The 17316-nt window shown below is 52.6% G+C and overlaps 10 protein-coding genes across 10 annotated transcripts; 6 read left to right on the top strand and 4 right to left on the bottom strand.

Moving 5' to 3' along the window:
• Window positions 1-1503: 1503 nt before the first annotated feature.
• P168DRAFT_320469 (putative sterol carrier protein) lies at window positions 1504-2944 on the top strand (the record flags this gene model as incomplete). The annotated part of the gene is made up of 2 exons (XM_024840368.1): window positions 1504-1994; window positions 2062-2944. The coding sequence occupies 2 exons, from the start codon at window positions 1504-1506 to the stop codon at window positions 2942-2944; spliced, it is 1374 nt and encodes a 457-aa protein (XP_024690492.1).
• A 1465-nt stretch (window positions 2945-4409) lies between these two features.
• On the top strand, window positions 4410-4931 carry P168DRAFT_283675 (uncharacterized protein; the record flags this gene model as incomplete). The annotated part of the gene is made up of 2 exons (XM_024836071.1): window positions 4410-4559; window positions 4638-4931. The coding sequence occupies 2 exons, from the start codon at window positions 4410-4412 to the stop codon at window positions 4929-4931; spliced, it is 444 nt and encodes a 147-aa protein (XP_024690491.1).
• Window positions 4932-5413: 482 nt separating this feature from the next.
• Window positions 5414-6339, bottom strand: P168DRAFT_306144 (uncharacterized protein). The gene is made up of 4 exons (XM_024839001.1): window positions 6214-6339; window positions 5982-6152; window positions 5786-5924; window positions 5414-5724 (listed from the first exon to the last, which is right to left on the bottom strand). Exons 1-4 carry the CDS (start codon window positions 6313-6315, stop codon window positions 5618-5620), a joined length of 519 nt encoding a protein of 172 aa, XP_024690490.1. The 5' UTR covers window positions 6316-6339; the 3' UTR covers window positions 5414-5617.
• Window positions 6340-6508: 169 nt separating this feature from the next.
• Window positions 6509-8204, top strand: P168DRAFT_312177 (uncharacterized protein). The gene is made up of 3 exons (XM_024839554.1): window positions 6509-6576; window positions 6640-7315; window positions 7383-8204. Exons 1-3 carry the CDS (start codon window positions 6546-6548, stop codon window positions 8119-8121), a joined length of 1446 nt encoding a protein of 481 aa, XP_024690489.1. The 5' UTR covers window positions 6509-6545; the 3' UTR covers window positions 8122-8204.
• Window positions 8205-9262: 1058 nt separating this feature from the next.
• Window positions 9263-10021, bottom strand: P168DRAFT_298602 (guided entry of tail-anchored proteins factor 1; the record flags this gene model as incomplete). The annotated part of the gene is made up of 3 exons (XM_024838279.1): window positions 9263-9591; window positions 9676-9862; window positions 9935-10021. 3 exons carry the CDS (start codon window positions 10019-10021, stop codon window positions 9263-9265), a joined length of 603 nt encoding a protein of 200 aa, XP_024690488.1.
• A 422-nt stretch (window positions 10022-10443) lies between these two features.
• Window positions 10444-11451, top strand: P168DRAFT_213158 (uncharacterized protein; the record flags this gene model as incomplete). Its single annotated transcript, XM_024833066.1, has 1 exon — window positions 10444-11451. A coding segment is annotated over one exon (1008 nt), but the record flags the coding sequence as incomplete, so codon positions are not given.
• A 107-nt stretch (window positions 11452-11558) lies between these two features.
• On the bottom strand, window positions 11559-12382 carry P168DRAFT_292040 (4F5 domain protein). The gene is made up of 3 exons (XM_024837518.1): window positions 12191-12382; window positions 12031-12115; window positions 11559-11941 (listed from the first exon to the last, which is right to left on the bottom strand). Exons 1-3 carry the CDS (start codon window positions 12251-12253, stop codon window positions 11910-11912), a joined length of 180 nt encoding a protein of 59 aa, XP_024690486.1. The 5' UTR covers window positions 12254-12382; the 3' UTR covers window positions 11559-11909.
• A 578-nt stretch (window positions 12383-12960) lies between these two features.
• P168DRAFT_306141 (uncharacterized protein) lies at window positions 12961-13930 on the bottom strand (the record flags this gene model as incomplete). The annotated part of the gene is made up of 4 exons (XM_024839000.1): window positions 13376-13930; window positions 13136-13153; window positions 13028-13090; window positions 12961-12991 (listed from the first exon to the last, which is right to left on the bottom strand). Exons 1-4 carry the CDS (start codon window positions 13903-13905, stop codon window positions 12961-12963), a joined length of 642 nt encoding a protein of 213 aa, XP_024690485.1. The 5' UTR covers window positions 13906-13930.
• A 618-nt stretch (window positions 13931-14548) lies between these two features.
• Window positions 14549-15477, top strand: P168DRAFT_36988 (beta-ketoacyl [acyl carrier protein] synthase domain-containing protein). Its single transcript, XM_024841905.1, has one exon. The coding sequence runs from the start codon at window positions 14763-14765 to the stop codon at window positions 15444-15446; it is 684 nt and encodes a 227-aa protein (XP_024690484.1). The 5' UTR covers window positions 14549-14762; the 3' UTR covers window positions 15447-15477.
• A 370-nt stretch (window positions 15478-15847) lies between these two features.
• On the top strand, window positions 15848-17203 carry P168DRAFT_36990 (thiolase-like protein). Its single transcript, XM_024841906.1, has 2 exons — window positions 15848-16351; window positions 16402-17203. The coding sequence occupies exons 1-2, from the start codon at window positions 16022-16024 to the stop codon at window positions 17005-17007; spliced, it is 936 nt and encodes a 311-aa protein (XP_024690483.1). The 5' UTR covers window positions 15848-16021; the 3' UTR covers window positions 17008-17203.
• Window positions 17204-17316: the final 113 nt, after the last annotated feature.

Below are 17316 nucleotides of genomic sequence, written 5' to 3'. Positions count from 1 at the left end.
CAATCGCAAGAAGCCCATTCGCACCGCGACAAGAACCACCCCGTTGGTTTCTGCCAAAGAAATGAAAGGATCAGGCAGGCATGTGGGCCGATTTGCTTCTCAAGCTCGAACCAGTTTAGGCCTTTCTGTCCAATGACGTCGTCGTGAGGCATCCAGTGCGACCGCGACTGAATCTCCACTTTGCTTGACATGGTCTTTTTGTCGATCGATGCAAGCTGTTGGCAAGAATTAGAAGAGGGGAATACAGTACCATGTCCTCTGTGCCTTTGACAGATCAAATGATGGTCTTACTAACTACTGAATAACCTCGTTTTCAGGCATTATCCAAGACCGCATCATCATCATCATCATCATGAACCTCAAATCCCATCGGAGTGAATCCATCCGGCGGTGGTCGTACCCGCCGTCTAATACCACAGATTCATCTCTTCCTCTACCTCTGATCATCCTTTAGAGCGACAGGGAGTGGAATCTACCCCGCCTTCTCTAGTCTCGGTCGTGCGTGATTGGCACACTGTCGCATGGATGGCAGTCTCAGCTGGCCCAAAAAAGGATGGAATCCGGGGAATCTAGACTTGTCGAAACGGTACACCATCCCCTCCACGACGACAAGATCCACGGTGGATGCATGACTTGACATCCGAGAACAAGAGAGACAAAGCGTCCATGGGTTTTCGCACTGGGACGGTGGATGGTGTCGTAATCGGTGGGTTGGTCCAACCTTCCCAAGTTCCCTCGACAGACGATAAAACCATAGTTCGATCGGGCGGGGCATGATCATTTGGTGGATTTACTTAAGCGCACAATTGAGTTCATCCAAACCGAAGCTCTTATAACCACGACCACGAACTGTCCACCATACAATTAGCTGCCTAAGGCACTGATATCAAGACGACTAACTATGGCCGGAGATGGAGAAGATTCAGTCTACTGACCATAAGCTGGAATGTTGAGCGACTATAACGATTCAGGACAGCATCGTGTGGTCCTCAACTCCACCGAATACCCGTCCTCGGACCCTGGCAGGGATCGTCTTCACGTGTCGACAGGACTTACCGATGGACTATGCAAGACCTGGCGATACCTGGGCTCAAAGTATAGATTTATTATGTTATGACTACTGATCAAACCGACAGATGCGAATGGCACTGACTAATATTCGGATGGATCTTATTTGTGATCATCCTCATCAGAAGAACCAGCGTGGATACTAACTGCAGTGGTGTTTTCCTCGACCTCGGGACCTCGGTCGCGCGGCTGCGATCTTTTCTCCGCTCCCCGCAAGAGCTCGAGTTTCGCGGTCTTTCCCCAGTTTCTCCTTCTCCTATACCCATTTGCGCATTGTTCCTCTTGATATATTAATCTGTACAACCTTCTGCATTTTTTTGATACTTTCTGAAAGATCGGTTGACCCTTTGTTTGATACCTCTCCTCCCATCCAACGAAAACTTCTCACCCCCTCATTTCCCCTCTTTTTTTCCTCCCACAGTTACTACCTGCACAATGGTCAAGCAAGCTGGTCCCGCCTACGTCTTGGGCGTGGGCATGACCAAGTTCATCAAGCCCCGTGGCAAGGTCGATTACCATGAGCTCGGTTTCGAGGCCGGTGTCAAGGCCATGCTCGATGCCCAGATCACCTACGACGATGTCGAACAGGGCGTCGCTTGCTACGTCTACGGCGACAGCACCTGCGGTCAACGCGTCTTCTACCAGTTCGGTCTGACCAACATCCCCATCTACAATGTCAACAACAACTGCTCCACCGGTTCCACCGGTCTGGCCATGGCCCGCACCCTGGTCTCCCACGGTGCCGCCGACTGTGTTATGGCCGTTGGCTTCGAGAAGATGAGCCCCGGCAGTCTGCAGTCCGTCTACAACGACCGCGAGAACCCCACGGGTCTGTTGGGCATGATGATGGCGGAGACCCGCGGGATCACCAACGCTCCGGGAGCCGCCCAGATGTTCGGTAACGCCGGCCGCGAGTACAAGGAGAAGTATGTTTCTTTGTTTCTCCTTTCAACCCTTCCACTATGTCCTTGGATGCCCAGCTAACGAAAACAGGTTCGGTGCCAAGAACGAGGATTTCGCCGAGATCGCCCGCGTCAACCACGAGCACTCCAAGCGCAACCCCTACTCGCAGTTCCAGACCGAATACACCCTCGAGCAGGTTCTCAACGCCCCCATGATCCACGAGCCCCTCACCAAGCTCCAATGCTGCCCCACCTCGGACGGCGCCGCCGCCGCCGTGGTCGTCTCGCAGGAATTCCTCGACGCCCGCCCCCACCTCAAGGACCAGGCCATCCTGATCGCCGGCCAGCAGTTGGCCACCGACAACACCTCCATCTACAGCAAGAGCTCGATCGACCTGATGGGCTTCGGCATGTCCCGCTACGCCTGCCGCGAGGCCGCCAAGCAGGCCGGCGTCAACATCAAGGACATCAAGGTCTGCGAGCTGCACGACTGCTTCTCCGCCAACGAGATGATCACCATCGACGCCCTCGAGCTGTGCGAGCCCGGCAAGGCGCACGAGATGGTGCGCAAGGGCGACATCACCTACGGCGGCCGCATGGTCATCAACCCCTCGGGCGGTCTCATCTCCAAGGGTCACCCGCTGGGCGCCACCGGTCTGGCCCAGTGTGCCGAGCTGGTGTGGCACCTGCGCGGCTGGGCCAACAACCGTCTGATGGACGGGACCAGCTCCGCCCTGCAGCACAACCTCGGCCTGGGCGGCGCCGTCGTCTGCACCGTGTACAAGCGCGCCGACGGCAAGGTCGCCGCGGCCGTTCCCGACGCCGTCGTGGGCAAGGTCAACGGCCTCGGATACAACCCGGCCGTCGAGGCCAAGGGCTTCACGGCCGCGCAGGCCAAGGCGGTGCTGAGCAAGAAGAACAGCTCGGCGTGGGCGCTGTCCGACACGCAGGAGCGGGTTATCGCCCGGTTTTAAACTGTGGTCATCTTGTAAATTTTAATTCTTCCATGATTATTGAATATAGCGAATCAATTCCATCAGTCAATATACACATAATACATAAATCAAGAGGGGATAAGATTGAAAATAAACAAATCAGTAAGAGCAGTAAGAGCAGGACTGCGAGTGATCGGCGCGATATTGGCCCGGCTTACCTAAGCACACACCAGCGGCCAAATAAAACTCGAGCGAAATTCCGCCCGCGTTTTCTCTTCTTCTTTCCTCCTTTAACGGTCTCCAACATACCCTTGCTGACGGAAGCCTTTCAAAGCTCATGCCGTTGGGAAATTTTAGCTTGGGACCGAGAAGGATTATCTCTGCTCTTCTAATCCCGATGCCTGCCACTGTGAGGTAGTTGGGTTCGCTTTGAGCAAACAGCACTTCTTGAAAGATTTTATTTGGTCTCGCGACTGGCTGGCATGCCAGTTGCCTTGGATATGATCCGATGAGACGGTGGATTCTTCGGAATGAGCCCTGGTGGCGTTGTTGACTGGGGAAGAAAATGGTCTTCACCTGGTCTTCTTTCATTTTCATTCTGTTGAAACAGATATTGCTCGCCTACTAATCATCCACAGGATCCTTTACTAGGATCCTTCACTAACACCAGTGACAGTATAGTAATCATGCTCGGCATTTTCGAAGTCTCGTCAGTCACTACTTTATGATATTCGAGGTCAAAAATATTGCCAATATCAAACCTTTGGACTTTGTCCTATTTCTCCCTCGTGTTGCGTCCGTTCCTCTGATGGGCCGGTACGTGTCAAAGTAGGGAGATACATTCCAGTCGTTTTAGCAGATACATACATACCAGATATTATCGTGAAGCATGCAGTCGTGCGGCATTTATCTGCGGCCTTATCGAGTTTGCATCATAATCAATAAACAAATATACATCTTCTACCAACAATGAGTTCTTTGATCCGTCCTCAATAAACGAGTAGTTCCTGACGAAGGTGGCCAGCCTCGATGGCAAATATCTCGAGTCCAACTGAGACACCTATCGTCGATCCTTGATGATACCTAGACGCAACGCAATCCGCAATCCAGGGCAAGAAGGGTCGCAGCGCCCCATACCATCCGTGATGGTCTCCCTTCTCCCTTGCTTGTAACCCACCTGTTGACTCACATGGCGCAGAACGCGTATGCCAACCATGAAAATAGGCACGAATGCTGGACCCCGAGGGCATGCGCGCGATCCTCCTTGTCTGGTGTGTGTGTAGCGTTGGTGAAGCCCTGCTGTTATAAAGAACGCTGGCATATCCAGCTCCTTTCGTAGAAGTTTGACCACATTCCCTTCTACCTGTGCTATCCATCCTCTTTCATTCATCATTTTGGTCGTCGAGATATCTGCGCTCGACGCTATCCACTCATTTATACTCGCTCTATATCCATCTACACATACAATCGTTCCTACATCAAACCACCTATCAAAACAAACAAAATGGCCCGATTCAGCACTCCTTTAGTCGGCCTTGCCCTATGCCTCTCCGTCCTAGTCACAGGCCTACCCATGGACGGACTCAACGACCCCTCCCCAGACGGCGCCATGTCTGTCGACCAGGCTTCTACGATCGCCTTCCAGTCCCTAAAGGTAAAGCAAACAGACACCCACCATCACCACCACCCCAACACATAGAACCTATAGAACCACCCACTAACACAAGACCAGTCCGCCGCCGACATGATGGGCGAAATGAACGGCCTCACCTACGACAACTCCCAAACCGACGACGACGGCAACCTCGTCCTGCCTCCTTCAGCCAGCGAGCTCGCGGCCGTTGCAGCCGCCCAGTCTGCGAAGCCTACTCCCACTGCCACCCCGACGGCTACTTCCCGCGCTGCGGCTAGTAGCACTACGCCCTCGGCGACGCCTGCGCACACTACTACCTCTATTAAGAATAATCCGCTAGGGAACTTGAAAATTCCTATTCTTGGGCCGCTGCTTGGTGGGAAGGGTCTGTGATGATTGTTTGGTTTGTTGGTTTATTGGTTTGGCTGTCAAGGTGGGTTTGTTTGCTGTTGGTGGGAGGTGTGTGCGTGGTTGGTTGGTTGGGTGTTCATGTATTTTGATGCTGTCGAGGGAGGGGGGATTGTTTTTTTCTTGCTTCTTGGCTCGTAATTGAATTGTCATTCATTAATCAACATGGATTGAGACTGTTATATCCCGAACATGGAGGTAGCTCTGTAAAACAGCCGGGGCTGATCAATGACCGCGATCACTGTGTGTCCAGTGATCTTATTCGTATTATTTACATAGCCTGTCGTACATGAAACCAGAAACGGAATCCTGGAGAAGCAACATACCCATGATATCTCTCTGATCCACCATGCGCTTATCCCAAGACCTAAGCAAGACCTAAACTCTTTGACAAGACCAAGCCACACAGGTACCAGCGAGTCGCAGACACTCTCTATTCCATTCCAGCGGTAATACAGTCAGTCAGTCCCAAGTCAACCGGTTGATTATAGATACAGTAAACCCTCTCTTGACTGACTGACTGACTGACTGACCAACTGACCCATACATTGCTCAGGATAGTGACAGGTTGACCCCCTGTGCCCCCTTGTAGAAGGTCACCCTACCTAGCAACGGAGATGTATCTCAACCCGCGTATTCGTGTCCTTAATAAGAATGATAATGAAAAGCACTCATGGATTGTCGGTCTTGTTCGCCCGCTGTTGCCCCTCGTAGAGGCCGGTGTAGTACCCGGCGTAATACCAGGACATCATAAGATTCTTTAGCCCTTCGTCTTGGACTTTTGTTTGTTAGCTTTGATGTCAAGCAGCTTGTAAAGCTAGATGTATGGCGTTACTTACCTTGTGAGAGAAGTGGATGCGGCATTGGCGTGGCCGTTGCTGGTGCCGTTGCTGCTGTTGCTGTGGGAGCACTCTGTTGCTGCTGCTGGTTCCCCCCAGCCGGTGGCGGGTTAGACGCTGCAGCAGGTCCTTCTGTAGTCTGTAATTTTGAGATAAGTATATGCAGTATGCAAATTAGATAGATAATCGAACATACCTGTGCCGCCTCAACACACTGACCTTCAGCCTCAGCACCTTCTTCTCCATCTTCTCCCTCTTCCATAGCATCAACCTGCACATTATCCCCCCGAGCCGCCTGCTCAGCATCTTCAGCCTCTCTCAGCACATCATCAACATTCTCCCCTTTAGCGTGGATGCTGTGGTAGAGCTGTTGTTGTTCATTAGTCTCTGGACGAGTAAATCACGTGCGCCATGTGAAGAGGACGGACCTTGTATTCCTCGACGGCCTCGTCCCAGCTCTGCACGAGCGCCGAGTCGTCCCAGATTTCTTCCTGTGTCAGCGCTTTGGAGGCATTCTTTGTCTTCCCCATGGCATCTAATTTAATAAATAATTCGTTCTTGTGGTTGTAGTTGTAGAAGTAATGATGGAATAGTTCCTGACTAAGTGGGTGTAATAAACATGCGGAGCTAACTGACCGCTTGGCGCTTGTTCCGTCGGGGGAAGAAAAATTGGAGGGCAGAAAAAAAAAAAAAAGTCTCCCGCATCTTTGAAAATCTAGAGCCTTTCACGTTCTAGTTTTACCACATCACAATCATAGCAATGGCTCCCGATAAGAAATTGAAGCGTAAGGGTATGTATTTCTTTTGCTTATTCCTCTTTTGACGGTCGAATGTCTGATACTGACGATTGACAGCGCCCGCCGCCGCCGTCGCGCCCGCTGCCGACTCGCCCGCGAAGAAGACCAAGAAAGCCAGCGAGACGCCCCAGGAGAAGAGCGCGCCGAAGCCCGCTGTGAAGAAGACCAAGGATACCGAGGACAAGTCTGCCGTCAAGGCGAAGAAGGCCAATGATGAGAAGCCGACGAGACAGGTCAAGCCTCGCAAGCGTGCGGCTGATTTCCTGACCGACGATGAGAGTGCGGCGGAGGAGGCTGCTCCTGTCAAGGCTAAGGCCAATGCTAAGGTCGAGGCTGAGTCGAAGAAGTCGAGCAACAAGAAGTCCAAGAAGGAGGATGGTTCCGCTGCTCCTGCCCCGAAGGCCGCTACCAAGACTGCCAGTGCTAAGGCCAGCCCCAAGGCTAGCAAGAAGGTGGAGGCCGCTGAGGAGTCCGACTCCGATGAGGATGATGTGTCTGCTGCGCCGGATGCCGCTGAGAGTGATAATGAGGATGAGGAAGATGACCAGACTGCGGCGCTTATCAGGGGCTTTGAGAGCAGCGGTGACGAGGACGAGTCTGGAGATGAGGGTTTCGACCCCAGCAAGCCCGTGCCTAAGATCCCTGACTCCAAGAAGACGAAGCGCAAGCTGTTGAAGAAGCAGAAGGAGGAGAAGAGTGGTAACTCTGAAGAGCCCGGTACCGTCTATATTGGGTGAGTCTTATCTTTTCTTCCTTTTCCTCATCTTTTCTCTCGCTTCTTTCAAGCTAATACGTGACAGTCGTATCCCCCACGGTTTCTACGAACACCAGATGCGCGCCTACTTCTCTCAATTCGGCGAAATCACCCGCCTGCGTCTCTCGCGGAACCGTCTCACCGGCCGCTCCAAGCACTACGCGTTCGTGGAGTTCAACTCGACCTCGGTCGCCAAGATCGTCGCCGGAACCATGGACAACTACCTGATGTACGGCCACATCCTGAAGTGCAAGTACGTGCCGGCCGAGCAGCTGCACCCGGAGATCTGGAAGGGCGCCAACCGCCGATTCAAGCACACCCCGTGGAACCGCATCGAGAAGAAGCGACTGGACAAGGGCAAGACGCGGGAGCAGTGGACTGAGCGCATTGAGCGCGAGCAGAAGAGACGGCTGGCCAAGGCCGAGAAGCTCAAGGCTATGGGGTACGAGTTCGACATGCCCGAGTTGATGAGCGTCGACCAGGTGCCTATTCAGGAAGAGAAGGAAGAGACCAAGGCCGTCGAGGCTGCTGAGGAGCCGGCCAAGGCCGTCGAGGAGGCTCCTGCTGCTGAGAAGGAGACCAAGGAGACCAAGGCTGATGATACCCCGAAGAAGTCTAAGAAGGAAAAGAAGCAGCCCGCTTCGGAGCAGGGCACGCCCAAGCAGAGCACTCCTAAGCAGAGCACTCCTAAGCAGGGTAAGGCTGAGCCGAAAGGCGACGTGACTCCTTCGTCTGCCAGCAAGGCGGCCAAGAAGGGTGGAAAGAAGAGCAAGGCCAAGGCGTAGATTTCTGTTTCATACTTCTTTGTTTTTCGTGCATAATGGTGTATATCTCCTAGGTCATCAGATTATTGTTCAATTTCATGCCCAACAGATTCTCTGTTATATCTATATTGTAACCCGTAGCTAAGGAAGGAGTGTACATGATCTCTTCGACGAAGCCTGTGTTGGGCTACATTAATACTTATGAACATGCATTGATACATACACAAATAGCCATTACATAATACAAACAGATATACACACACTAACCCCAACCAGCCTAGCCTCTCCACCGCCCAACCGAGCAATAAAAGCAGCTCTCGTCCCACTCGCTTCAATTTTTTTCTTCTCTTCCTCTCTCAACTCCTCGCTCGAAAGATCGCATTCAAAGCTTACACACAGAGAATCCTCGATTCTCTCTCCTCTCCACGAGGAATCCCACGCTTTGGGGAAAGTCCCCGGACACCCTACCCAACCGTTTCCTTCGGGGAACAACCGGCTAGGCAATGCGGAGACGCGCCGCCACAGAAGCAATTTGACAGCGGCTGACGGCCCTATCTCTCCCCCGGCGCTCTGCTCCACGTCCGACGCTGGTTCTTTGGACCGGTGGAAATAATGGTTGGCGTGGTAGGGTGTTGGAGGGAGGTCTTTATTGGGTTGCCTTTCGTCGAGGTTTTATAGTCATGCGATTGCCTGGTCTTTTTTTGATTTTTTCAAGAAGGACTGGGTAACTCAATGGGGCTCATTCTTGAGGCGAGGAGTTCATTCATCTTTTTCTTCTTCTTTTGAGTCTGTAGCTTATGGGAAAGCGGTGATTGGGGCCTTTCGTATTATGTACGAGGTCGTGGTTGCAGATGCCTTGTCGAAGGGGCCGGACTCCTTTTTGAACTTATATAGATGAATCCTCCCCCCCCTTCCCTTTGACACCGATATTCATGGTTCGCGTGATGATATACCAATCATAGAGTCAAGCACAGATACTCCAAAGGAGTTGGTGACGATAAACGATTGTTTCTATCTGATGAACATAACGCCTTGGATATTATTTTCCCAACTACTATAATTGATAATTATAAAATACAAACAACTGAATAGACAAGACTCCCATATGGCTTCTCTTCATGCTATCATCCTCGTATCACTGTAGTCAACATAGCAAGCATAATCATTGCGATTTCTGCGCCTTAGCCGCACCCTGCGCCGGCCCTGCCACCCCTCCCCCCTGCAAAACCACACTCGTAGCAACCTCCGCCACCGCCGAAATCACCGTCGCGCACACATTGCTCCAAACCTGGATACTGACCGACCCGAGCGGCGCCCGCGGGAACGACAGAACCCACTCCACAACGTAGGGGAACCAAGCCTGTGGCAGCGCAAACACAGGCGTCTTGGAATACCAGAATTGGAGGAAGATCTTGAGTCCGTTCGTGCTGAGCCAGCGGGCGGTTTTGACGCTCCAGTCGAAGGAGGTCTTTTGCGAGACGAGTTGCTTGTCTGTAGACCCGACCCGTTAGTTTTACTCCTTGAAGGTGTGCGCAAAGGTTCTGCCAATGTAGATGTTCGTTGGAAAAGACGTACTCAACGCTTCGTATTCCTCCATCGTCTTGTCGTGTCGTCGGCGGATCTTCGCCCACTTGGCGAATTCGTCCTGCGAGCTCGTGTTGTTCATCTCGCGCTTCAGCTGCACCGCCTCGCGCTTGAGCCGGCTCTGTTCCCGGGCATTTTTCGAGGTGGTCGTCGGGATTTTGAGGTAGAGCTGCCAGAGCTATTTGACGACATCAATTAGTGGGTTGTTGGGGCTTGGTATAAACCAGGAGGGGCTGTAGGGACACCATACCAGGTTGTCGATCGTAGCGGCTCCGATGGTGTTGATCAGGAAAATCGCGACATGGACGAAGAAGACCGTCCAGATGAGTGATAACATGGCGTGGACGTAGGGAGTTGACCGTTAGGAAGAGTTGGTGGAATGACCGCTGAGCGCGGGGATAGGAGTGATGCCCCAGGGGGATCCAGAATAGGAGAAGAGCGTTTAAGAAGAATGCCGGATTGATTGGCAAGCGGACACTGATAACCCCGATGAACAAGACGGAGAGAAGAAGCCAGAAGACAAACACAAAAACAGCCCGAAGATGAGAATGACGTTGCGCCGCTGGCCGATCTCTTTTTCCGCCCGCCGGGGGGGTTTGTCTCCGCCTGCTCTTTGTTTATCGCATCTCCACCCCTCCATAGCTGCGCCCGCCACAACGATACGGAAATATTGAAGAATTCCACAATGCCTGACAGTGGTTGATTTAGTCAATGTCGTCTCCGTACTACTGAGAACCACCAATGGCAGTCCCAGGCAATGATGCTTTCCAGGACCTCTGCCGGATCTTCTCCGCCAGAAAGGAGCGCATCCTTGAAATAGAGTTTCTCCCTCCTGCGCTGGGCCCGCTCCTTCAAGATGGTTGCTCAATAGGGATTACCAAGAAGCACGTCGTAAAGGCGTTTACCGTCGCAAGGCGCATATTTTTTCAAGCGCTGGACGCCGACAACTCGGCTTCTGCCCCTCCAAGGAAGGATGTCGATACCGATACCGATGCCAAGCTAGCTGTCTGCTCCGAGATCATCCTGCTGTATGACTGCGAGCATCTCACAGCCTGCAACTGGCGGAAGAGGCGTATACTCGCCTTGCTCCCGCCTCACGACCACGATGGCCTAGACCCTGCCCAACGGCAGGCTGTTATCCAAGCGCTGGACAACGAGCTCTCCCTGATGAAGACATATCAGTGTTCTCCGCTACCCCGACATACCAAATCCCCGACTCTGTGGCAGCATCGGCTTTGGGTTCTCGACTATAAGATGCGTGTCCAGTCCTGTGATGCTAGGACGGATGTCTTCGCGCTATTGAACACCGAACTGTCTACAGTCCTCCGCGCAGGCGAGCTTCACCCGAAAAACTACTACGCCTTTAACTATATGCGACTGTTCCTCGGCTGGTTGTCTCGAGATATGGAGGGCGGACCCGCCGTGCTGGCGCAGTCTATTCTTGAGCAGACTTTAACTTGGTGCCTGGGGCACCCTGCTGATATATCCGGCTGGGGGTTCCTGCTTTATCTACTAGAGGCCGTTCCGGACCAGGCTGTCCGTGAGGACACGGTTGACAGGGCGCTTCGGTATGCGATTGGAATCCGCTGGGAGGGGGAGAGCCTATATACGTTCGTCGACCTGGCTGTCCAGGCTTTCGCCGCCATGGATCGCGCGACTAGGATCCTGGGAATGAGCGCCACGGCTGCTGAAACTTTCAACTCGCATTTGGACCACAGACTAGCGCGTTGGAAGACCTGGCGCGATGCTGCCAAGGAAGTCTGGACTGTAAAGCCGAGAGGCGGGGGGACGGCCGACGATCCCGCATAAGACGCGCTACGATTCTTGACATGATGACCTCGGCCTGGACTCCTAAACCCTACGATCGATCCACATCCATCTTATAAACAGTTCAATTATGGTATAGCGACCGTATCTCGTCACGAATTATCTTGCCCCCGTTTCGCTCGCGGGGTGGAAAGCAACGCCACAATTAATTAACGCCTCGCTAGTGTAGATGTAGGTATAGATGTAGGTGTAGATGCCGGTATAGATGAGATGACGGTATGCAGGTCCCTCCTTATCCGACCAGAGTGTAGAGTCCCAACCGGACTGATCATTCCCAGAGCAGGGAGCGCTCGTCACGGGAACAAGCAGATACAGCGGGATACTGGAGCAAAGGCGAGGAATGGGAGGTGGGGACAGACGTCCCACCAAGACGGGGACGCGGGTTCAGTGACCGATCATTACTTGGGGGCATCGGTCTTTTTGGCATCGGCTATTCATGAAGAAGACAACGAGTTAGTCGGAAAATCCAGGAAGCCAGAAAGGGTCTTTATCGCCCAAGAGGCTGGATGAGGGGCGTACCTGCGGCCTGCTTCAAGCGCATCTTCGCGGCGTCATCCTCCTTCTTCTTCTGCAGGCTTGTGCCATCCAGGTTGGTACCGCCTTTCTAATAAGGTGTGAGCTCAAATTATCGAATAATAATGGAGAAATGGAAGAAGGGGAAAGGAGAAGGACAACTAACCTTGGAAGAATTCTTCTTCTCATTCTTCTTGCGAGCGTTCTCTCTCTGGTTACCGCGAGCCATTTTGTTTGTTTTTCTTTTCTTTTCTTTTGCTTCTTTTTCTGTCGTTGCTTTTTTGCAAAAGATGGAGGGTAGAAGTGAACTTCTTGACGGGTGTAGAGAGAAGCGCAGGCGTCAAAGAAGTAGTCTGAGGTGGGTGGAGATAACAAAGGCGTCCAAATCTTACTCGCGCCTTTTTTTTCCCTTTATTTTTTTTTTTCCCTCTTTTTTTTTTATTTATTTTTTTTCCACTCCGCATCCCGGCAAATCCTCTCCGCTTTCGCCTCCCTCGGTTTTTTACTTTACTGTTTACTAAGAATTTCTTCAGGAACGAAAGATTGATTGAATAAAAGAGATTTACTATTTTTTACGGTTTATACTTGGGTGTATGAAAAATCAACCCTGGTTTGAAAGGAGGAGTTCTATATATACCGGGCTTGAGAGGGTGGATATTTCATACGGAGTACATCGGCTTCAGTCAACCCTTATTAGAGACTAAGCAGGTACAGTGTACCCTTCACTATCAAGAGACTCTAAATGGCATCTTCTGTGCGACACGACACCTATCGCCAATGTGATTCTAGCAGATTTGGACGAAATGATCCGAGATCTTCCCCCTCCTTGACTAAATACTCGTACTAGGGCTAGCTAGCATTCGGGATCTAGATCTCTCCCAACTCGATAGATCTACAAGCTGAACGAGGGAGAAAACCACGCTGGATTGATGACTTCTAGGGCTTTTTACAGCTGTATCTCTGAGATCTATCACCCCTAGTAGTAAGGCTTTACGCGTCTTACTTGTTGGTTTGCGCGTTGCGTGGACAGTGGACAGTGGACCCTAAAAAGTTTATGGCTTCCCACCTGCGGTGCGTATACAGGGTCGTATTATCGGCTCTCGCTACATACGGCAAGGCACGAGTCAAACTATACCAGATAGTTCCATCAAACGCCAAGATACTGGGCAATAATGTGGATTGGAGCACTACGCCCCCAACGAGATTAAAGTACGTATGCCTGGAAATCATACCACACCCCGCGTCAACGCCCGAGCGACGTTGAAGCAAAATAACAGCTGAAAAGCCTGTATCGTTGCAAACCAGTCTCCGAGTAACACCCCATCACAGCTCATGACAAACTTCAACGTACTCCTTGATATGCTCGGGGAAATCCCTCTCCCACAGTTGATCACCGGTGAAATACTCGGTGGCTTTCTTGCATCGCTCCTCATTCAGGAAGCGGACAAGGCTAGGGAGAGAGCCGGCGACTGCAGACTGCGCGTGTCTGTCGACACAGTCGACGAAAGGCTGCACGGCTTCACGGTCATGGCACAGGTGCTTGTCCTGGAGCTTGTCCTGGCACTTCTCGGCAGTGTCGAACACCAGCTTGTCCAAAAAGGCAGTGAAGGCCTCTTTGGTGTCGTGGGCGTCGCAGTAGTCCGCGCCATCTTCCACCAATTCGCCGATGATATGTTCCTTGATGACGTGGTTCCACGTTTGTGGAGTGGGATGGCAGCCAGCGGCGCAGCTTTCACGCTGCAGGTGCTCAATGAATCGGCCGGGCAGCTCGGTCAATGCGCTGACGGTCGCGAGGCAGGAGATGCCCAGCTGGGCGGACGCGACGGGAATCATCGCGCTACAGACGATGCTGGCGAGCGTGGTGGAGCCGCTGAACTTCATAGTTGATATATAGATAGATGGCGTTTGAGGATTCTAGGCTGAAGTCAAATTGCAATTTAGGGTTTATTGGACGATGGGAAAGGTAGGGGAATTCATTGCCTTGGGATTCTCTTCTACTTTTTATATCTAGCCGTTAGAATCAGTCAGAGTTCGTGAACCCGGGGGGAGCTGGCCGCATGCAGCTAGGTTCATTGCAATTACCAAGTAACATTCATAACCCCTGGCTCCATGTTCAGCATGTGTTGAAGGGCAGTTTTCCATTCTTGACCGACCTATGTCAAGACATTACATCCCATTAGCAATCCGGACAAAACCCTGATCAGTAACTTTCTCACCCCTTCACCAAAGAGCCCCATCGGGACATGCCAATCAATGCAACGTCTCAATTGTCCATCGCAGTCTCCCCATCCCTCGATGGGATGCTCCATATGTGGAATGCCGTTCTGGTTGGGGTTGGGGAGAATGTGAGTTGTTGTGGGAGTGTGGCCTGTGGCGGGAGCCACCAGTATCTTTGAACCTCCCAGGCTGGTATGTGCTATGTGGCTTTGGTTGCCTTTTGTCTTTGATTATTGTAGTCTGTCAGGTTCAGGGTCGACACTGACTGTCATTGTAGTGACAAGCGGTGTCCATGAGCATAGGGTTGCGTACAGACCAGAATATAACCCATCTCTTCTTAACACCGCCCCCCTCACATAGCGCCTGCAGACCAGCTTTCCCCCCGACTTACTCGAATGCACGGGGAATGAAAACTCGCACAGGATATTGAGGCAAGATATAAAGGGAGGCTGTCCCATTCCCTTCCGTATCGTTCCCTAGGAATTTCCCAACCGACGCTCCTTTCCCTGATCACCGCGATAATGAGCTCTGTTGGCTTGGAAACCCTCGAACATCGTGGCACCAACGGTAGCCTTTCAGGACAACCGGAGCCCGGCGTCAAAGCAGGCTCAAGTGTCTGCTTGGAAGAGCCTTGCAAGCAGTCTCGAGGAGAGAATCCTTATGATCTTGACCGCGGCACTGGTCAGCACCAAGCCAATGATGAAGTTCCCAGCCAGGTACCCATCGCAATTGTTGGAATGGCCGTCCGCCTCCCCGGTGGGGTGAGGTCAACTGATAGCTTCTGGGACTTGCTGCTCAGTCAGAAGGATATCAGCCGTGAGGTCCCCCAGGACCGCTATAACATCGACGCATTCTACAGTGACACCCAACCGCGAGCTGTAAAAGCAAGACGCGGGTATTTCTTGGACCATGATATGGCCGATACGGATCCCTCCGCGTTCAACATGATGGAGAATGAAACCGGCCACTTGGACCCCCAGCAAAGGCTTCTGCTCGAGGTTGTCTGGGAGTGCATGGAGAACGCAGGTCAAGCGGACTGGCGTGGAAAAGATATCGGATGCTATGTTGGAAGCTTCAGCGAGGACTGGCTGGAGATGTCTTTTAGAGATCCGCTGTTCATGAGCCGATACCACGTCTTCGGTGCATCCGACTTTGCGCTGTCCAACCGGATCTCCTACGAGTATGACCTCAGAGGTCCCAGGTGAGTCCAAGGCCAGATCCAACCTGCTAGCGATGTAAAGCCTGACCGAAAGTCGCAGTCTCACAATCAGGACGGCCTGCTCGGCCTCCATGTCTGGACTCCATGTAGCCTGCCAGTCTGTAGCGTCCAAAGAGTGCTCCTCTGCCGTGGTCGCCGGTTCGAGCATCTTCCTGACACCGACCATGTCGAAGTGCATGTCGGAGAATATGGTGCTTGCGCCTGATGGGGCATGCAAGTCCTTTGATAGGGATGCTGATGGGTTTGCCCGCGGTGAAGCAGTCAACGCTGTCTATATCAAAAGACTGGATGATGCCGTCCGAGACGGTGACCCAATCCGTGCGGTCATCCGGGCAACGATGAACAGCTGCGATGGGCAGTCCAGCAACCTGGCCATACCCAGCGCTGATTCCCAGGAGAGTTTGATTCGAAAGGTTTATGAAAGAGCTGGCATAGCGGATCCAACCAAGACGGGGCTGTTTGAGTGCCATGGGACGGGGACTAGTGCTGGGGATCTAGCGGAGACCGAAGCCATCTCCCGTGTCTTTGGGGACAAAGGGGTTCACATTGGAGCTGTAAGTCATGAAGAGTCTTCTATATACAGCCATCTCGCGACTGACACCAGAACAGGTGAAACCAAACGTTGGACATTCCGAAGGTGCCTCTGGTCTGACCAGTGTCATCAAAAGTGTCCTTGCGCTGGAGCATCGCGTGATCCCCCCGATTGCCCGCCTCCAAAACCGTCATCCGGCCGGTAAGCTGATAGCCCACTATCAGGTCGTCCTCGTTACTGACCGTGCAATCCCAGTTCCTCTGAACCTCCGCATCGCGAAAGAGCTGACACCATGGCCCGAAGACCGCGACGAGCGTGTGAGCGTGAACAGTTTTGGCATAGGAGGCGCGAATTCTCATGTAGGCCTGGTTGACCCCTAGAATGCGAGTAATGTTGCTCACACAGACAGGTCATCCTAGAGTCAGCGCGATCCCATCTACCGAGAGTGAAAGTCCCAACAGTAGGAAGAAGACACATGTCTCCTTCTCTCGTGCCCGTCTCCGCGACAAGCGCGAATTCACTCGCAGGACAGATCCAACTCGTTAAGGATTACTGCAAGTCTCGGACAGTTGCCGCTCAAGACCTTGCCCATACGCTTGGGACCCGGCGTGACCATCATCAACATCGTGCGTTCGCTCTGATGACTGGGGAGAACAGCATATCAGAGCTTGCCGCTTTCGAATCCGGGGCTGCCTCCACCAAGCCACCGAAGCAATTGGTCTTTGTTTTCACTGGCCAAGGGGCTCAGTGGCCTGGGATGGGAAAAGAGCTTATGCCAGCGTTTGACGGTTTCCGGACAGATATTCGTCGGCTGGACAACGTTCTTCAATCGCTGCCCAATCCTCCCACTTGGAGCATGGAGGGTACGTGCAGGATTTCCACAGCTGCCATCATGACTCCCTTTCGTTTTCTAGCCTCTCTCTTCCCGCTTCTCCGCGGTCCTACCCTCTCACTGTCGTCCCTCGGTTTCTTCAGACTTGATATCATATTCTCGTGTCACAGAACTTCGCACTGACAGTCCCCAGACAAGATATGTGCCTTTGACGACGCGTCGTTGTTTGCACAGGCCGAGTTTGCCCAACCCCTTTGCGTCGCAATCCAGATCGGGTTGGTCAATCTGCTTGGATCATGGGGCGTCATTCCCACACTGGTGGTTGGTCATTCCAGCGGCGAGATTGCCGCTGCTTACGCTGCTCACTCGATCACAGCCGAGACAGCCATCACCATCGCATACTACCGGGGCCAAGCGGCAAAGTGTCACACGGAGCCGGGAGGGATGGTGGCAGTCGGGCTAGGCCGAGATGCTGTGACGCAATACTTACCT

Source organism: Aspergillus campestris (genome assembly GCF_002847485.1).
Source record: "Aspergillus campestris IBT 28561 chromosome Unknown P168scaffold_10, whole genome shotgun sequence".
In the NCBI taxonomy this organism is placed as follows: domain Eukaryota; kingdom Fungi; phylum Ascomycota; class Eurotiomycetes; order Eurotiales; family Aspergillaceae; genus Aspergillus; species Aspergillus campestris.
This window is presented reverse-complemented; position numbering and strand designations above follow the sequence as displayed.